At 38.4% G+C, this 16,293-nt stretch overlaps 1 protein-coding gene across 2 annotated transcripts in view; it reads left to right on the forward strand.

The window, feature by feature from the left end:
• The window catches only part of Gpc5 (glypican 5), an 859,871-nt gene that overhangs the window by 232,997 nt on the left and 610,581 nt on the right, over positions 1-16,293 (forward strand). For both annotated transcript variants that reach the window (XM_055609899.1, XM_055609901.1), the window contains exon 3: positions 7,664-8,358. In XM_055609899.1, coding sequence (XP_055465874.1) covers positions 7,664-8,358 — 695 coding nt within the window. The remainder of the gene's footprint in view (positions 1-7,663; positions 8,359-16,293) is intronic.

The following is a 16,293-nucleotide window of genomic DNA, read 5'->3' on the forward strand; positions in this document are numbered from 1 at the left end:
GACAGTTAGAGTTCATGACCATTATGGCAGAGAACATGGCCTTAGGCAGACAGGAATGGTGCTTGAACAATTACTGAGAGCTTATATCTTGATCCTTTAGCATAAGGCAGAGAGAGAGAGAGAGAGAAGAGACAGTGGGAATGGTCTGATCCCAATGACATACCTTCTCCAATAAGGCCACACATCTTAATCTTCCCCAAACTGTTATACTAACTAGGGATAATATATGAGCCTATAGGAGCCAGTCTCATTCAAACCACCACCGTGGCTCAGTGGGTAAAGGGATTTGTTTGCAAGACTGGAGGTCTGAGTTTGCTCTCCAGAACCCAAGTGAAGAAGGAGAGAACCAGCTTTACCGAGTCGCTCTTCGGTTTCATGTGCATGATGTGGCGTGTCTGCTACCCCACATTATGTTCGTGCATTCACACAGGAATAGATACAACATTTGTAAAGACTCTCTTCCTCTTTCTTGGGTTCATTCTTCCTAGACAGTTCTTACAAGAGCCAGCTTCTTGATAGCTCGGTAGCCAGCTGCTGGTAGTCCTCTCAGTTGACCTTGTGGCATTTGACATGAGAGTTGGAAGAATAATTTCCTTCCTTTGACCCCTGGGATACTCTCCTTTCTGGATTTTTGTTTTGTTTTGTTTTGAACTTCATTGACATCTATTCTTTCTAGTAATTAATATATTTTTTAATTAATTTTTTTATTTTTTATATTAGTTACAGTTTATTTACTTTGTAGCCCAGCTGTAGCCCCCTCCCTCATTTCCTCCCAATCCCACCCTCCCTCTCTCATCTTCTCCTTGCCCCTCTCTAAGTTCACTGATAGGGGAGGTCCTCCTCCCCTTCCACCTGACCCTAGTTTATCAGGTCTCTTCAGAGCTGGCTGCAATGTTCTCCTCTGTGGCCTAGGAGGGCTGCTCCTCCCTCAGGGTTGGGGGGGAGGTCAAAGAGCCAGCCATTGAGTTCATGTCAGAGACAGTCCCTCTTCCCCTTACTAGGGTACCCACTTGGAGACTGAGCTGCCATGGGCTACATCCAAGCAGGAATTCTAGGTTATATCCAGGCATGGTCCTTGATTGGAGAAACAGTCTCAGAATAGACCCTTGTGGCCTGATATATTTGGTCCTTGTGGAAACAGAAATTGTGATACTTTTACACAATGGAATACTTCTCAGCAAGTAAAAACAAGGAAATCATGAAATTTTCAGACAAATGGTGGGATCTACCAAAAAATCATCCTGAGTGAGATATCCCAGAAACAGAAAGAAACACACGGTATATATTCACTTATAAGTGGATATTAGACCTAATTCATATATTTTTAATTTCTCTCTTTTGCCTATTTTGTACTTGCTCTAGTACCATGACTTTTCTCTCTGTATTATCCAAACTTGAACAAGCAGCTTCAACTTCTCCCTTAAAACTTTCATTACTTTTTCTCAGTATGCACTGATAAACTTTGTTTCAATTTTTGACTGGCATTTTAATTTCAACCATAATTTTCTAATTTTGACACATTGCTGCTCAGTCTGGCTTGTCTTTGTTAATCGTACCCACACGATTAGACATGGGCTCCAGAACATGGGTTTTGGCTCTTTCTCTTACGATCCTCCAAGCAGCAGCAAACCCCTTTAACTGTTTTTCCAACATGGCTAATCCGGTATCTTGCTGCTGTGCCTCCAGCCCTGCAAGAATAGTTCAACGTGTAAGGTAAGTGCCACCTGGTCTTACCGTCGTCTCTGTTTGAGCTTCCTGCATTCTCTGAACTTGGCCTTACTGGTCTACATCTCACCCACTTAACTACTGTGATCCATTAAAATGCAAAGCGGACATTTTGCTCTTCTCTAGACAGTTCTCTGGTAGCTTGCCTCTCCTAATGGGCTTTGAGGCATCTGTATTCTCCTTCCTGTCTGGTGGTTTGCTGATTTCTCCTCCTTTGCCTTTCAGGGCAGCAATCACATTGACTTTACTCTGTATTTTCTGGTGATAGGTTTCTGCACACCTCATAACTTTGTGTTTCAGGTTCTCTGAACTTGCCAGATTCTTATCTGGCTCTTTCCTCACAAAAATATCCTCTCAAATACTGCCTTCTGAAGTAAGATTTTCTCGTTCATCTTGTTTAAGATAGGCAAAAAAGCAGAAAATCATTTTTGTCTAAATTTATTTGCGTAATATATATTTAAATTTATCACATGAATAAACATTTTATTTAGATTGGGCATATTTGGTAAATTTGGAAAGTTTCCTTCTTGGAATAGGTTAATTAGGGAATCTAAACTTATTTTCCTTTAAAGAACAGAATAATGATGAATTGACCTGGAGCTGTTTTCTATCTCATCTGGAGTTTGCTCTTCAGTTTTTCTCTGACAGTAAATCTTATTTGTTTGCTTTTATATTTTTCTACTTTAGAAATTCTAATCTTTATCATACAGAAACTTGTATGGCTTGCTCAGCTTTATGTTTAGTCTCTATAACACATTCTAAAAATATTGGCTCAATGGATAGATGAAGAAATGAATGTCAAAAGAAATTAGATTTTAATTTATTCACAAGGAAATAGACAAAATGCCAGCAAAAACCAAACATCCTTTTATTTTCGTGAGATAGCAGAAAAGAAAATGTCAGTAGCAATTATGGTTTGTTAAAAGTACATTTTTGTATCATAATGTAAAAGAGATTTATAATCCTGGATTATTAAATAAAACAAAATTATTAAATTATCCACTAAGTTGTTGGTTTAAAATACAAATCCCATAGTTAGTAAGAAACCATTTGTATAGCTGTTCCTCATCTCTGTATTGTTTCTTTGAGTTTATTTTTAAAACTACTAGAAAATTTTTATTTAAAATCTGTAGTCTACAATGTGTGAAGTGATTTTGTGTGTTTCACACACAGAGAGATGGTTGCTTGGCACTGGTTTTAACTATTTAGCAAGTGCTTAATTAAGTATATTTTTACTAGAATCTTTATTGACTTTCATAAATAAATAAATGCAGATTACATTAGAAGTAAGTGTAATGCATTGTGGTGACCAAATTAACAAAGATTTCCACAAAGATCGGAAAGTTGAGAAAGTATCTTTTCATGTAGTGCTTGTCGAAGGGAAGCAGATTAATGACCAATATGCTAATTCTTGGTGATGCAGTTTAATATCCCATCGCTGTTTATTTATACAGATGACTAATTTCTGAAGAGTTATATTACAAATCATAATGCATTGCATTTAAATGTCATTAAATCAATATTCCAGAGAACATTTATTACACATTTCACTCCCTGAAAAAGTTGAGTAAATATGCAAACTATGCAAACGGAAGAACAAATGCATCATAAACATTTCCAGGCAGGAAAATAGGCAATTGCTGTGTTTTCATTTAAGTCTGTACAACAACATTTTACCTTTAGTGGTCTTCAGCAGATGAAAAAGATTACTAAATGTGGTACTGTTGAAATCACTGGAAAGTGTTTTCTAAAAGTTGAGATAGAGTTAAAATTTAGCTTACTTATATGCATGATAAACTCGTGAGAAATTATTCTTAAATTCTGTTCACCTGTTTATCTCTGTAGAGTGTGGTGAGTAGTGTACAGAGCATCAGGCAAAGTAGATTGGAAGTAACTGAGCAGTAAAGAAAGCTTTGCTGTAGTTACAAAACCTGTGACTAGCGAACTCTGATGTGCAAAAATGTAAAGTCACTGTGGAAATACATCTTCAACCTAAATATAGATGCTACGCATCAACTGATTGTCCATGGCTGATAAGGTTTTATATCCTTTTATCTGTCTTGTTACTCCACCTGGGGACATCTGAAATAACACTTCATATTTTGTGTTTTAATGTGTTCATAGACTTAAAAACGTAAAATGTATTAAGACCCAGAAATTATGCTGGAGAATTTGTTAAAACTATTGTTTCATGATTATTGCCTATGGAGTCAATTCATATTTAAAATAATTAAAGTACCATGAAGATTAAATTTCTTCTGCTGCCAAAAGTCCCTCACATGAGTCTTTACTGACATTTCAGTTTGTTAAGTTTAATTTTATATCACTATGACTTGAGTTTACCTTCATTATTTTATTTGATTTTACATTCTTGATTTACATGTTGGTAATCGTTTGATGGGCCTGGGCACTTGGAAACCTGAAGCAAATTGTCTATGCTTGAGTTTTACCATGCAGTTATTACAGAATGCTAATGCTGATAATTGAAATAAGTGTACATAAACTTCAGACATCCAAATACACTTCTTTGTGAGATTTTACTCAATGGTTTTATGTCTAGATAAACGAATTTTCCTATAAAGCTAGAAGGAATTATAATTTTAATCAAATTATAGTTAGATTGCAGCCTTTTCTTCTTTCTATTACTCCACACTATAAAGGAAGCAAGACACGATTTTTCTTCGTAGATTTTATTTGATAACTATGGAAGGAGATGCTTATTGAAATATTTAATGTATACACAAAGAGACAATGGATTTGGGGCAGCTTCTTAAGCAAATGTGGGCAAATATTTGTTTTTATGGATCATTACAATATATAGCAACAGGGTGAAAAGGTACTGCTTTCATGGCATTGATGTGGACAATTTTTTACATGTAATAAAACATTTTAGTACAACATATATCTTATTCTTGACAATTAAGTCACTAAACAAATTACTTAGCATCTGTCCTTCTGCTCACACTGATGCTATGTGAGAAATCTTTTTGCAGCAAATGCTTTGTTACATGTTAATTACTTTTACAGTTAAAATTATTGCTAATACCAGTGTCAGTTCTAAAGAGGAAAGTGTTTACTCCTATTGATAAAAATTGTAACTCTGTAGATTCAAAGTTAACATATAAAACTAATTTTATAACCTCAGCTTCTGTTTGTCCATCTTTTAAAAATATTGCCAAAATAAAGTAATGGATTACTTTCTAAGTTGCTTGTATTTTGAGACAGGGTCTTCTGTATAACTCATGGTGGCCTGGTGCTTGCCATTTAGACAAGACCAACTTCAAACTCATGACCTCTGAGACCTTGGTTACTGGGACTATAAGTACCAGCATGGTCAGCTGAGCCTTTTCATTTTATATGTATTTTTATAGGTTAAAATGCATAGGGCTAGGCTAAAATCACAAAATGTGCTTATTCCTAGCATTAGAAATGCTTTAAATATTGATGTAGTACAAACTGAAAGGAAAATAAATCCCTATGTTGTGATTCATTACTAACATTGTGAAAAACTAACAACAACAAAAGCCAATTTCAAAATTCCATTTTGTTTAGACATTCAAAAAATAGTAATCAAATCAAAGGAAAACCAGCCTAAAGTAAAATCTAATAAGGGCATATACTTAGTTCATAAATTCATTTTTAATTATACACTCAAATTGTAATCAAACTTGATTTATTGTCAATAATATAGAGTTAAATCAGTAAAAAATATTTGGATGAAATGCACTCACTCTTATATTTTCTTTAATGTGTGTTCACAAAGTAAGTTAATATGCAAAATATATACTTATGGATACGGACTGGTAAACTTTATACATTCTAAGTCACTATGCTATGGATGTATGACGTTAGAATTTGTAAAGAAACATTTTAGATTTTACTTTTGTGTATTAAAAATTCACATACTTGCTTATCATTTGAAATTGTCAAAAAATAGGGCAGGGCATTTTTTGTCAAGATCAGCAGTGTCCAAATGTCATTCAACTGTGAGTAATATAACTGTCATCAGTTACCTGATGGCATCCATAGCATCTCTTAAAAACCCTATGTGGAAAGTACATAAGAATGCATGTGAGATGGAGGTGTCTTTTAAGCTATTTTCATTTATCTTAAAAGTTAATTAACTTGCAGCTATTGCTCTTTAAATATTAATGGTAAATATAATTGCTTGTGACCTGTCATAATTAATTTCCACAAAAGCACCCAAGAAAAGTGGAGGAATAATATGGAGGAAGGGGCAAGTTTGTAAGCTTAATGCTAGTTCAGGCCAAGTTCGTTGTGGCTTTCAGTCACTCCTGTGGATCTGGGAAAGCAGTGTCCTGGTTAAGATGCATCTGTAGGGTTGGGCTGTCCTTTGGGAAGACTTGCTGACCCCCTCTAGGAGCAGAGAGAGTGTGTTGGTTGTTTGCTGTTGCTGTATTTCTAAGTCTGGCATGTGTGACTCACCAGAGCTGTATGTTAAATACAGATTGCTGGACTAACACACATCTATTAAGTGGTCTGGCAGACTGCATTTGTCTTCATAGAGACCAGTGGCAGGCACTGGGGAATTCTGATGTTAATGGTGGCTCCCAACTCATTTTCATTCTCTCCCACATTCACCAAGTTGCTAGAATATACTTGAACAGCATATGAATACATGAGTCCTACTCCATTAACAATCTGGACTTTGTAGTGCTCTGTTTGATGAAACTCAGAGACACAGCCGTCTTTCAAAGCGGTTACCGGTTACCTTTGATTGCACGGTGGAGGCACCCTGGTATTTCACACGGAGGACTGGGATGCAATAGCAATCAGTCTCAGAGAACTTGAGCATGCACCTTACTGCATTCTTCCTTTTCTGAGAACGCACTCTCGCACAGTCATGCCATGATTCTGCCTGCATAGTAGTCACTCCCTATATATTTGCTTTTCATTATTTCACTTTTACTTTTTCTCTATATTCTTATTAGATAATCAAGCGGTGATTTGATTAGTGGATCATGGCTGTGGTCTTTTATAACCTAATAAGAAATAACTGTGAGGTTATTGCTATGGGAGATAATTTTATTGAATATATTATATAATTATATATTGATATAGTCAAGTGCCATTAATTAGTCTAATTATAAAATGTAATTACAAGAATGATCATGGTGATTTACTGCTCTTTAATAGCCAGGGTTTGGAATTTCATTTATCTCCATGATTACTCCAATCCCTTCCATTTAGCTTATTCTCGCTTTCTTTGTTTATACATTAGACTTGGTTGGCTGGTTCTGTGGCATCGCCTACCTAGGTAAGAAACAAAGTATCCCACAGCCAGCTTTTGAAGAAAAGATTAAAAACAACAAAGTTAAATTGATAAGATGGTCACAAATTACTGTTCTCAGGTAACATCACTTATATTTCTCACTTCCTAACAGCACATGCCAATTTACAAGGAGTACGTGGCATGGTGTAGTGTTTAATTTTGGAAATATTAAAAGGTCTTTGGATGATCAGGCTGTGCTTTTGGGATCTGGCCTGCCTTAGAGGTAGCTATAAAATCTATAAACATTCATTTTGAAAATAAAAGGAAGGTTGAAAACTACAATAGAGTAGTCAGGAAATCAATTATTAAATTCTGTCATGTTTATAAATATTGACCCCAGGATGCGAAACAAAGCCCACTTCTTATCAGCAGGTTCTGAATACTATGCAATAAACATTAGTTAGAAACTACCCTTTAGTATGACTTTTGGTTCCTGCCCCTTTAGCCAACTTAGACACTAGGAATATGGTATGTACTGACATTATCACGGGACCATTTCCTTGGAAGGTCCGGTTTGGTAGACTGCACGCCACGGTTTGCCTTGGGCTAGTTATGATATACTATGCTCACATGTTGCCTTTACCAGACACACAGATGGCTTGGCATGAGCACTAAGATTTCTCCTTTGCCTTCACTGTGTTACAGAGACCCTGGAAACCCTCATCAGACAAGCAGAGAACTATACCAGTATCCTTTTCTGCAACACCTACCGGAACATGGCCTTGGAGGCTGCTGCTTCCATTCAGGAGTTTTTCACGGATGTGGGGCTTTACTTATTTGGTGCAGATGTTAATCCTGAAGAATTTGTAAACAGATTTTTTGACAGTCTTTTTCCTCTGGTCTACAACCATCTCATAAACCCTGGTGCGACTGACAGTTCGCTGCAATACTCAGAATGCATCCGAATGGCCCGCCAGGATGTTAGTCCATTTGGCAACATTCCCAAAAGAGTTATGGGGCAGATGGGGAGATCCCTGCTACCCAGCCGCACATTCCTGCAGGCTCTGAATCTCGGCATTGAAGTCATCAACACGACAGACCATATCCACTTCTCCAAGGAGTGTAACAGGGCCCTCCTGAGGATGCAATACTGCTCTCATTGCCAGAGCCTGATGCTCAGTAAGCCCTGCATGGGGTACTGCCTCAATGTCGTCAGGGGCTGCCTGGCCCACATGACAGAGCTTAATCCACACTGGCACGCTTACATTCGATCCCTGGAAGAGCTGTCAGAGGCGATGCATGGAACCTACGACGTTGAGCACGTGCTCCTGAACTTCCACTTGCTTGTTAACGATGCAGTGCTGCAGGCTCACCTCAACGGGCACAAGTTACTGGACCAGGTGAGCTGCCCTTCTGTGCCTCTCATCTGATTTCCTAGAATGCACACTTCAGTCAGGAGATATACAAAATCATTGGATATTTTGTGGTTATATCCTTCACACTTTTATCAGCATAGTGAGTTTATTCTCTAAGAAACCATAGCAAGATGCATGAATAGTTGTGTTTGATTCAAAGTATTACATTATATTTGTATTACCAACATTTTACCAAGATGTTGATCAGCTAACATGACATTTTAGCTATTAAGTAGATGGCTTCCTGAATGGTTCAGTGAAGTTTCAAAGAGCTCACATTTAAATCAAGATCATCTGTTTGAGTCTGAGTATAAAATTTACTAGCAACATGAAGTGAGGTAAGAGTTTTAAGTCTCTAGACCTCAGTATCCTCATTGATAGAAAGAAAACACTATAGATATCTTCTGAAGTATTTCATTATGAGAAGGTATTATTATTATTTTTTGCTTGTAATTTTATTTTATTTTTTTTAATTTTATTTTTTTCTTATCAGTTACATTTTATTAACTCTGTATCCCAGCCGTGTCCCAATCCCTCATTCCCTCCCAGTCCCTCCCTCCCTCCCTCCTCTCCACTGTGCCCCTTGCCAAGTCCACTGATAGGGGGAACCTCCTCCCCATTCATCTGATCCTGTTTTATCAGGTATCTTCAGGACTGGCTGCAAAGCTCTCCTCTGTGGCCTAACAGGACTGCTCCTCCCTTGGGGGGTGGGGAGGCCAAAGAGCCAGTCATTGAGTTCCTGTTAGAAATAGTCCTTGTTCCCCTCACTATGGGAACCAATTGGTTACTGAGCTACCACAGGCTACATCTGAGCAGAGGTTCTAGGTTATATCCATACATGGTCCTTGGTTGAATGTCAGTCTCAGAAAAGACCCTGTGCCCAGATAAATTTAGTCCTTGTGGAGGTCCTATCCTTTCCCCATCAGACTAACTCCCCTTCTTTCTTATGATTCCCTGTACTCTGCCAAAGCTTTGGTCATGAGTCTTTGCTTTGAAAACACTGCTAGTTAGAGTCTTTCAAATGCGCTCAATAGACTCCTGTCAGACGTTCAATGCACATCCCATCTGTCTTTCTAAACGAGGATTGATCATCTTACCCCATGTACGCTCTCTTGATTATCTTTTTTAGGTGTACAGATTTCATTATGTTTATCACATCTTATAGGTCTATATAAGTGAGTATATACCGTGTTTGTCTTTCTCCTTCTGGGATATTTCACTCAGGATGATCTTTTCTAGATTCCACCATTTGCCTGCAAATTTCATGCTTTCCTCCTTTTTGATTGCTGAGTAGTATTCCATTGTGTAAATGTACCACAATTTCTGTACCCATTCCTCCGCTGATGGACATCTGGGTTGTTTCCAGGTTCTGGCTATTACAAATAAAGCTGCTATAAACATGGAGAAGGTATTATTTATGTAAACTGTCTACCACCTATACAGAGAAAGACAGGCTGCTGTTAGAGGTTTGTAGTTTCCTAGCTTTAAACTGGGGAAACACTTATGTATCCATGAAATTAAGACTTGATACATTGGTATGAACAAACATTTCTTAAGAGTCTGACAAGGTGATGGAGTGACAGTTTGTCAAACTTGACCTGTGCACTGTCTTGCTGTTTTATTTCTAGCAAACTAAAACTCTTTTGGGACAAAACCATTAAGCAAGGGGTACTAGAAGTTTTCCTTTTCCATCGTCCTGTAGAGCTATTTAAAAATATTCTCAGGCTCCTTCAGTAGTACTTCTCATATATTTTTTTTCTTTCTTAAATTCTTTTTTTTAATTTAATTTAATTTTTTATTATTAGTTACATTTTATTAACTCTGTATCCCAGCTGTCCCGTTCCCTTATTCCCTCCCAATCCCACTCTCCCTCCCTCATCTCCTCCCTGCCCCTTTCCAAGTCCACTGATAGGGGGAACCTCCTCCCCTTTCATCTGACCCTGTTTTATCAGGTATCTTCAGGACTGGCTGCGAAGTCCTCCTCTGTGGCCTAGCAGGACTGCTCCTCCCTTGGGGGGTAGGGAGGTCAAAGAGCCTGCCATTGAGTTCCTGTCAGAAACAGTCCCTGTTCCCCTTACTATGGGAAACCAATTGGTTACTGAGCTACCACGGGCTACATCTGAGCAGAGGTTCTAGGTTATATCCATATATGGTCCTTGGGGGAGTGTCAGTCTCAGAAAAGACCCTGTGCCCAGATATATTTGGTCTCTGTGGAGCTCCTATCCTTTCCCCATCATACTAACTCCCCCTTCTTTCATATGATTCCCTGCACTCTGCCGAAGGTTTGGTTATGAGTCTTAGTATCTGCTTTGAAACACTGTTAGGTAGAGTCTTTCAGATGCCTTCTGTGGTAGGCTCCTGTCGTAAGTCCAATGCACCTCCCATTTGTCTTTCTAAGTGAGGATTGATCATCTTACCTTGTGTCCTCTTTCTTGTTTACCTTCTTTACGTGTATAGATTTTATTATGTTTATTATATCTTATAGGTCTATATAAACGAGTGTATGCCATGTTTGTCTTTCTCCTTCTGGGATACTTCACTCAAAATGATCTTTTCTAGATCCTACCATTTGCCTGCAAATTTCATGATTTCCTCGTTTTTGATTGCCGAGTAGTATTCCATTGTGTAAAAATACCACAATTTCTGTATCCATTCCTCTGTTGATGGACATCTGGGTTGTTTCCAGGTTCTGGCTTTTATAAATAAAACTGCTACAAACATGGTTGAGCAAATGTCCTTGTTGTGTACTTGAGCAAATTTTGGGTATATACCTAGCACTGGTATAGCTGGGTCTTGAGGAAGCACTACTCCTAATTGTCTGAGAAAGTGCCAGATTGACTTCCAAAGCACTTCTCATATCTTACGGAATGAAGTGGGATACAGTGTGGATGGTGCTCCTAAATCATTTCTACTGAAATGACACAAATACTCTCAAATACCAAGACAATCCATCTTCCTTTCCTGACATTGCTTTACTGACTTGACAAATATTCTAATCACGAGGTCCATATGTCAACTCGCCATCCCTGATAGAAGGTGGACATGAAAAGTTTGGGTTTATTCACCAGGTTTTTGGGTTTTTTTGTTTTGTTTTGTTTTTTTGTTTTTTCCCTCAAGCATTTGTGAGCCTCCTCTTTGGTGCCTTTAGACAATTGTGAATGGTGCCCTCTGGTGGCTGCATCGGCAGCATGAGGTTTGAGCACTGGGTTTCAGCTTCTGGCTGGCATTTGGCTGAGTGTCTCTACCCAGTGAACACGTTTCTTTTGCCATTTTAAAATTAGTGTTCAAAATCATGGGTTTATTATGACATTTATATATATATATATACATATATAACATATATAAACATCTTTTTTCATATTCACCTCTCAACACCCTCCTTCTTTGCTTGTTCTCAACTTGATGTAATAAACCTCATTTTTTAGGTCCTCTCTCCTCTGTGTAAATCACATACAGAATAGGCTTCTAAAAATACTTAACAGACCAACAAAAAATTTAGTTTTAAAATTTGGACAGAAAATAAATCCATATTACAATGTTAAGTATTCTAGAGGGAACATATGTGCTAGAAATCCGTGGCCAAGTCTAGAACAGTTTGTATTTTTAATAGCTTTACTTGTTTTATTATTTTACGTGCATGATTATTTTCTCCTGCATATATGTGTGCATCATGCGTGTGCCTGGTGTCTGCAGAAGACAGAGAGGGCCACTGGAAGTAACACAGGCTGTGAGCTCTCCCGTGGGTTCTGGGATTCAAACCAAGTTCTTCAAGAGCAGTAAGAGCTCTGAACTCCTGAGGCATCTCTTCAGCCCTCAGGCCTGATTTTTAATTTGTGTTGTTTTTGTTAAAATCTTGGGCCAGAGATTTCTGACATATGTGTAACATTTTGATATTTAAGGCTCCTTTGTGATATGCATTTTAAGAGACATTTTAAGTGACTTTTTGTATCCTTAAAATTGATCAGATATAGAACTATCTATTTTCCTGTTTCAATACCTGACTTAGCACAGGACTCCAGTGCACTTGCATGCTTTTAACTCTGACATTTCCTACCTGTGGCCCAAGCAAACTAACAGTGTTAGAGCCCATTTGGCTTGTTTGACGGGGTAGCGATGGGTTGCCTGGGATATTGTTGGTTGGTCTCTGGAGCTGGACATGTGGAGATCCGATACTTTCTCTCCCTATTCTAAGGGCAGCTATCAAGAACTCACAGCTGCAATCACCAGCACTTGCCTTGTAACGTTGGAACTTTGCCGACAGTTAGAACCTTCACTCTCTCTTTGTTTCTTTAAAATCTTTTTAGTAGTTAAATTTGCTCCTTCACAGTTTCACACATGTGCATACCTAAAGAACGATCACCTGACTCTTACATACTTCCTACCTTCTCGCCCACAAAGTTACCTGAATATTAGCAGTGGTATTGGTAGCATAAGTGTGTTACAGGGGTGAGGGCTGGATTCTCACTTATTCTTAGTATCTTGCATTCACCACCATTCAGTGAAAAGGTAGGCTTCTGTGATTCAGCGGGGAGAATTCTCTGCTCCCTACTGTGGTTATAAAATGGGTACTTGAAAGGCCTTTTGAAGCTATGTCTTATTTAAACAGCAGTAGCAATTTTTTCCTCTTGGGTTTCCAACTCAGTAGGCATGAGTTGTTAACCTTACAGACAGGGCCAGGCATGGGTTCCCTCTCACAGAAAGGGCCTCAGATAAAACTTAGGGCTGTTGGTTACCCCCTACCACCAGACTGTTGAAGGGGACACAACCTTCTTGGTGGGCTTGGTTTTTGTGGTTGTTTGTTTGTTTATATAATTCACAGGTTGGTAAGACCGTTGCTAACTTTTTTTTCACTCCTGTAGACCACATAGCATCTTCTGGCATCTGAAGAGAAGTCGGCATGGAGAACATTTCTTCTCAGAACCAGCTTTCTCTGTGCCTTACTGTGAGGTGTGTGGTGTTGTCAGCAGCAGTGTCTGATCCTGTAGACATGACTGGCAATTAAGAGGACTTTTGGGAGACTACTGTTTCAGGAGCCTTGAAAAAACAGTCTAATTTCATATGACAAATGATCCAATAAGTATCTTAAAGAGCCTAATTATTACCAACAAACTATGAATTATTTTTCAAATAAAAGAACAGAGATCCTCATTTTCATTTATTTGAAAAGAGGAAGAAACTGGCTTTAAGTTTCTTGTAAATGGACTCATTAATATTTATTTGTGCCAACTTCAAAGTGATTTATAAACTGTTTATCAAGCTTTGATAACCATTTCTCACATCAGTGATTCCAATAAATTCAAAACAAGTGGCTGGGGAGCCACCAAATAATGGCTCTCTCACATTCCCAAAGCAATCTGTGAATCGAGCACTTCTCCAGGTACCTTCAGTGAATACACAGTTCCACCTAAAGAAATCCATAGAGGTGCCTGATGTGCCATGCTCTGTTAGAGGAATTTCAACTGAAAACAAAAAATAAATTCTCAGTTTATTGACAAAAAATGTAAGTCTCATACACACACACACACACACACACACACACACACACACACTCACACACCTGCCAGCAACAGAAGAATGTTTTAAAAGACTGTTTTTTAAAGTCTACAGTTTTTCTGTAGATTAAGTTAAAGTGTAACTGAAAAAAAAAAAGTAGAAGCAGAGCCGGAAGGAGCAGGATTATGAACGCAGGCAGCTAGGTGGGGCTGGGTCATATATCTGCCCACCCCCGCCCCCCGCACAATGGCTCTCACTCTTCCTGCTGCTGCCGCCATAAAATTATGTGTGGTGCTCCTTCATCACTGTAACTTTGCTGCTGTTATGAGTACTAATGTAAGTATCTGACATGCAGGGTAACGGTATGTGATCCCTATGAAAGGGCCATTCAACCCCACAGGGGCCACGACCCCCTGGGTTTGGAACCACTGCTCTCACAGCGGTTGGAGCATCTCCATGTCGGCTTATTTTTCTCTCAGGTTGAATGTGACAGTAACAACCCCACATGCAGAATGTCAAGGAGCCCAATGTGGGCTCTCCTGCTTAGGGTGTCTACCAAGGTGTTCAAGGCCTAATGAGTTGTCAAGTACTGTGCTGACTTCCGCGGCACTCTATATTAACAGCAAACATCCCGTCCTTAGGAATACAGGACTTCAACAGACTTCACAAGAATTCAAGATCATTGTTAACGATTACTTCATATAAACAAACAATTATAAGTATTTTCCCAAGTGATGAAAAAAGAGTTTTCAGGAAATGTGCAGTTCTATGTCTATTATTGTTAGATTAGCTACACAGACTTCATGCTTTCCACAGATCACTTTGTCTCCCATCCAGGTACTAAGAAGGTCTGACCCTGCTTAGTTAGCGTCTGCACTGAGGGGACAGCAGGTTCATTCAGGGTGGTATGGCCACACACACTCCATCGTGTCAGCCATATTTCAATCTGTATTTGCTATTAGGGGGTGTGAGTGCATCATTTGTTGTTGTAGGAACAGGAGGCACAGGTGTACTAATACATAGAGAGGTGTGCTAATTCTGATGTTTTAACATGTTCTAAATGAGTCAGATTCCGTGAGAAAACTCAGGGGGACATTGATTTTCCCCTACTTTGGGAAGGAAAAAGTTGTTTCTTAGTTGACAAATAGATCGGCAAAATAATTTCCAGTGAGAAGTGTGTGTCTCTTGTATCATCTGCTTTGAATCCTTTACCCATGCAGTATCACCAGAGACTGGCCTGGTGGCAAGCACTTTACTTTAGAATCAGTGTATGATACACTTTAGAACTACAAATCATCTCAAAATTTCCATTAAAATGCGTTGTGTACAATCATGTAGCTTAATTAGCTAGTAAGAGAACAATTTTCTCATTCCTCCTATATATAGTAAAATTCACCTGGTTCTATAAAAGCACAGTAAAGTTTTATGTTCGTAAGTATTTCAGCTGTACCCTAGTATAAAAAATGAAAGTAAATTTTTAAATGGTAACTGGATTAGTAGAAAGATCTGCTTCCTTCCCTCAACTATGTGTTACACATGTGTCTATAATCTCATTGTCCATGGGGCTACGTGTAAGTAGGTGCAAAGGACCAAAGTCAGAGCAAACTACAAAATAGTCAAAGCCCACAATTGCTTAAAGAAAACAGAATGTGTCATGTTTTCAGACTGTCTAAGTTAGTATCTTAAATGCAGTGCATCTAATTAAAAACATAGCACTGGAATCCATATATGTCATGTTTGCTCAGGAGCGCTTGATGTGGTAAACATGGCAGGATTCTGAGTGGTGAAAAAGAAGAGGCAGAAAGATGTATGCATGTTTCAGGCAGCATACTCACTAACAGGAGAGAAAGGATTACTTTTCAAATAAAACAACTGAGATTCTCTTTTATATCTATTTGAACCACAACGTCCCAGCAACACACTCTTCTTAGCTGACAGCATACATGCTCACACAGATATGTAAAACATTACGTGTAACGTAAGAACACCACTGTTCGTTCTTACTAGGTTACAAGCTGAAGGGGAAAGCCCTAAGGGAAAAGCATAGGTATCTTTATTTTTAGGATTACACATGGTGATACCAAGATTTGGTTTATAGAGTTTTATTAAAGAAAGATTTAAACGAGTTTCATTTTGAAGTTTATTGTGGATGTGAATATGACACAGATCAGAATGTACATAGTTCAGACAGGCAGGAGCTCAAATTAGTTAGTATTCTGGGATTTGTTATATACTGCCACAATATATAAAAAGTTGACAAGGGGGAAGTTAAATGGCTCAGTCGGTAAATGCGGTTGCATTGAAGTAAGACTACCTGAGTTCCATACCCATGTGGTAGGAGAGAAATGACTACTGGAAGTTGAACTCTGACCTCCCTAAGTATGCAATGTCAAGTATGTCCCCCTCAAAAAAAATGATGTAAACATA

This window comes from Psammomys obesus, unplaced genomic scaffold (genome assembly GCF_907164565.1).
Source record: "Psammomys obesus unplaced genomic scaffold, mPsaObe1.curated_primary_1811, whole genome shotgun sequence".
NCBI classification, from domain to species: domain Eukaryota; kingdom Metazoa; phylum Chordata; class Mammalia; order Rodentia; family Muridae; genus Psammomys; species Psammomys obesus.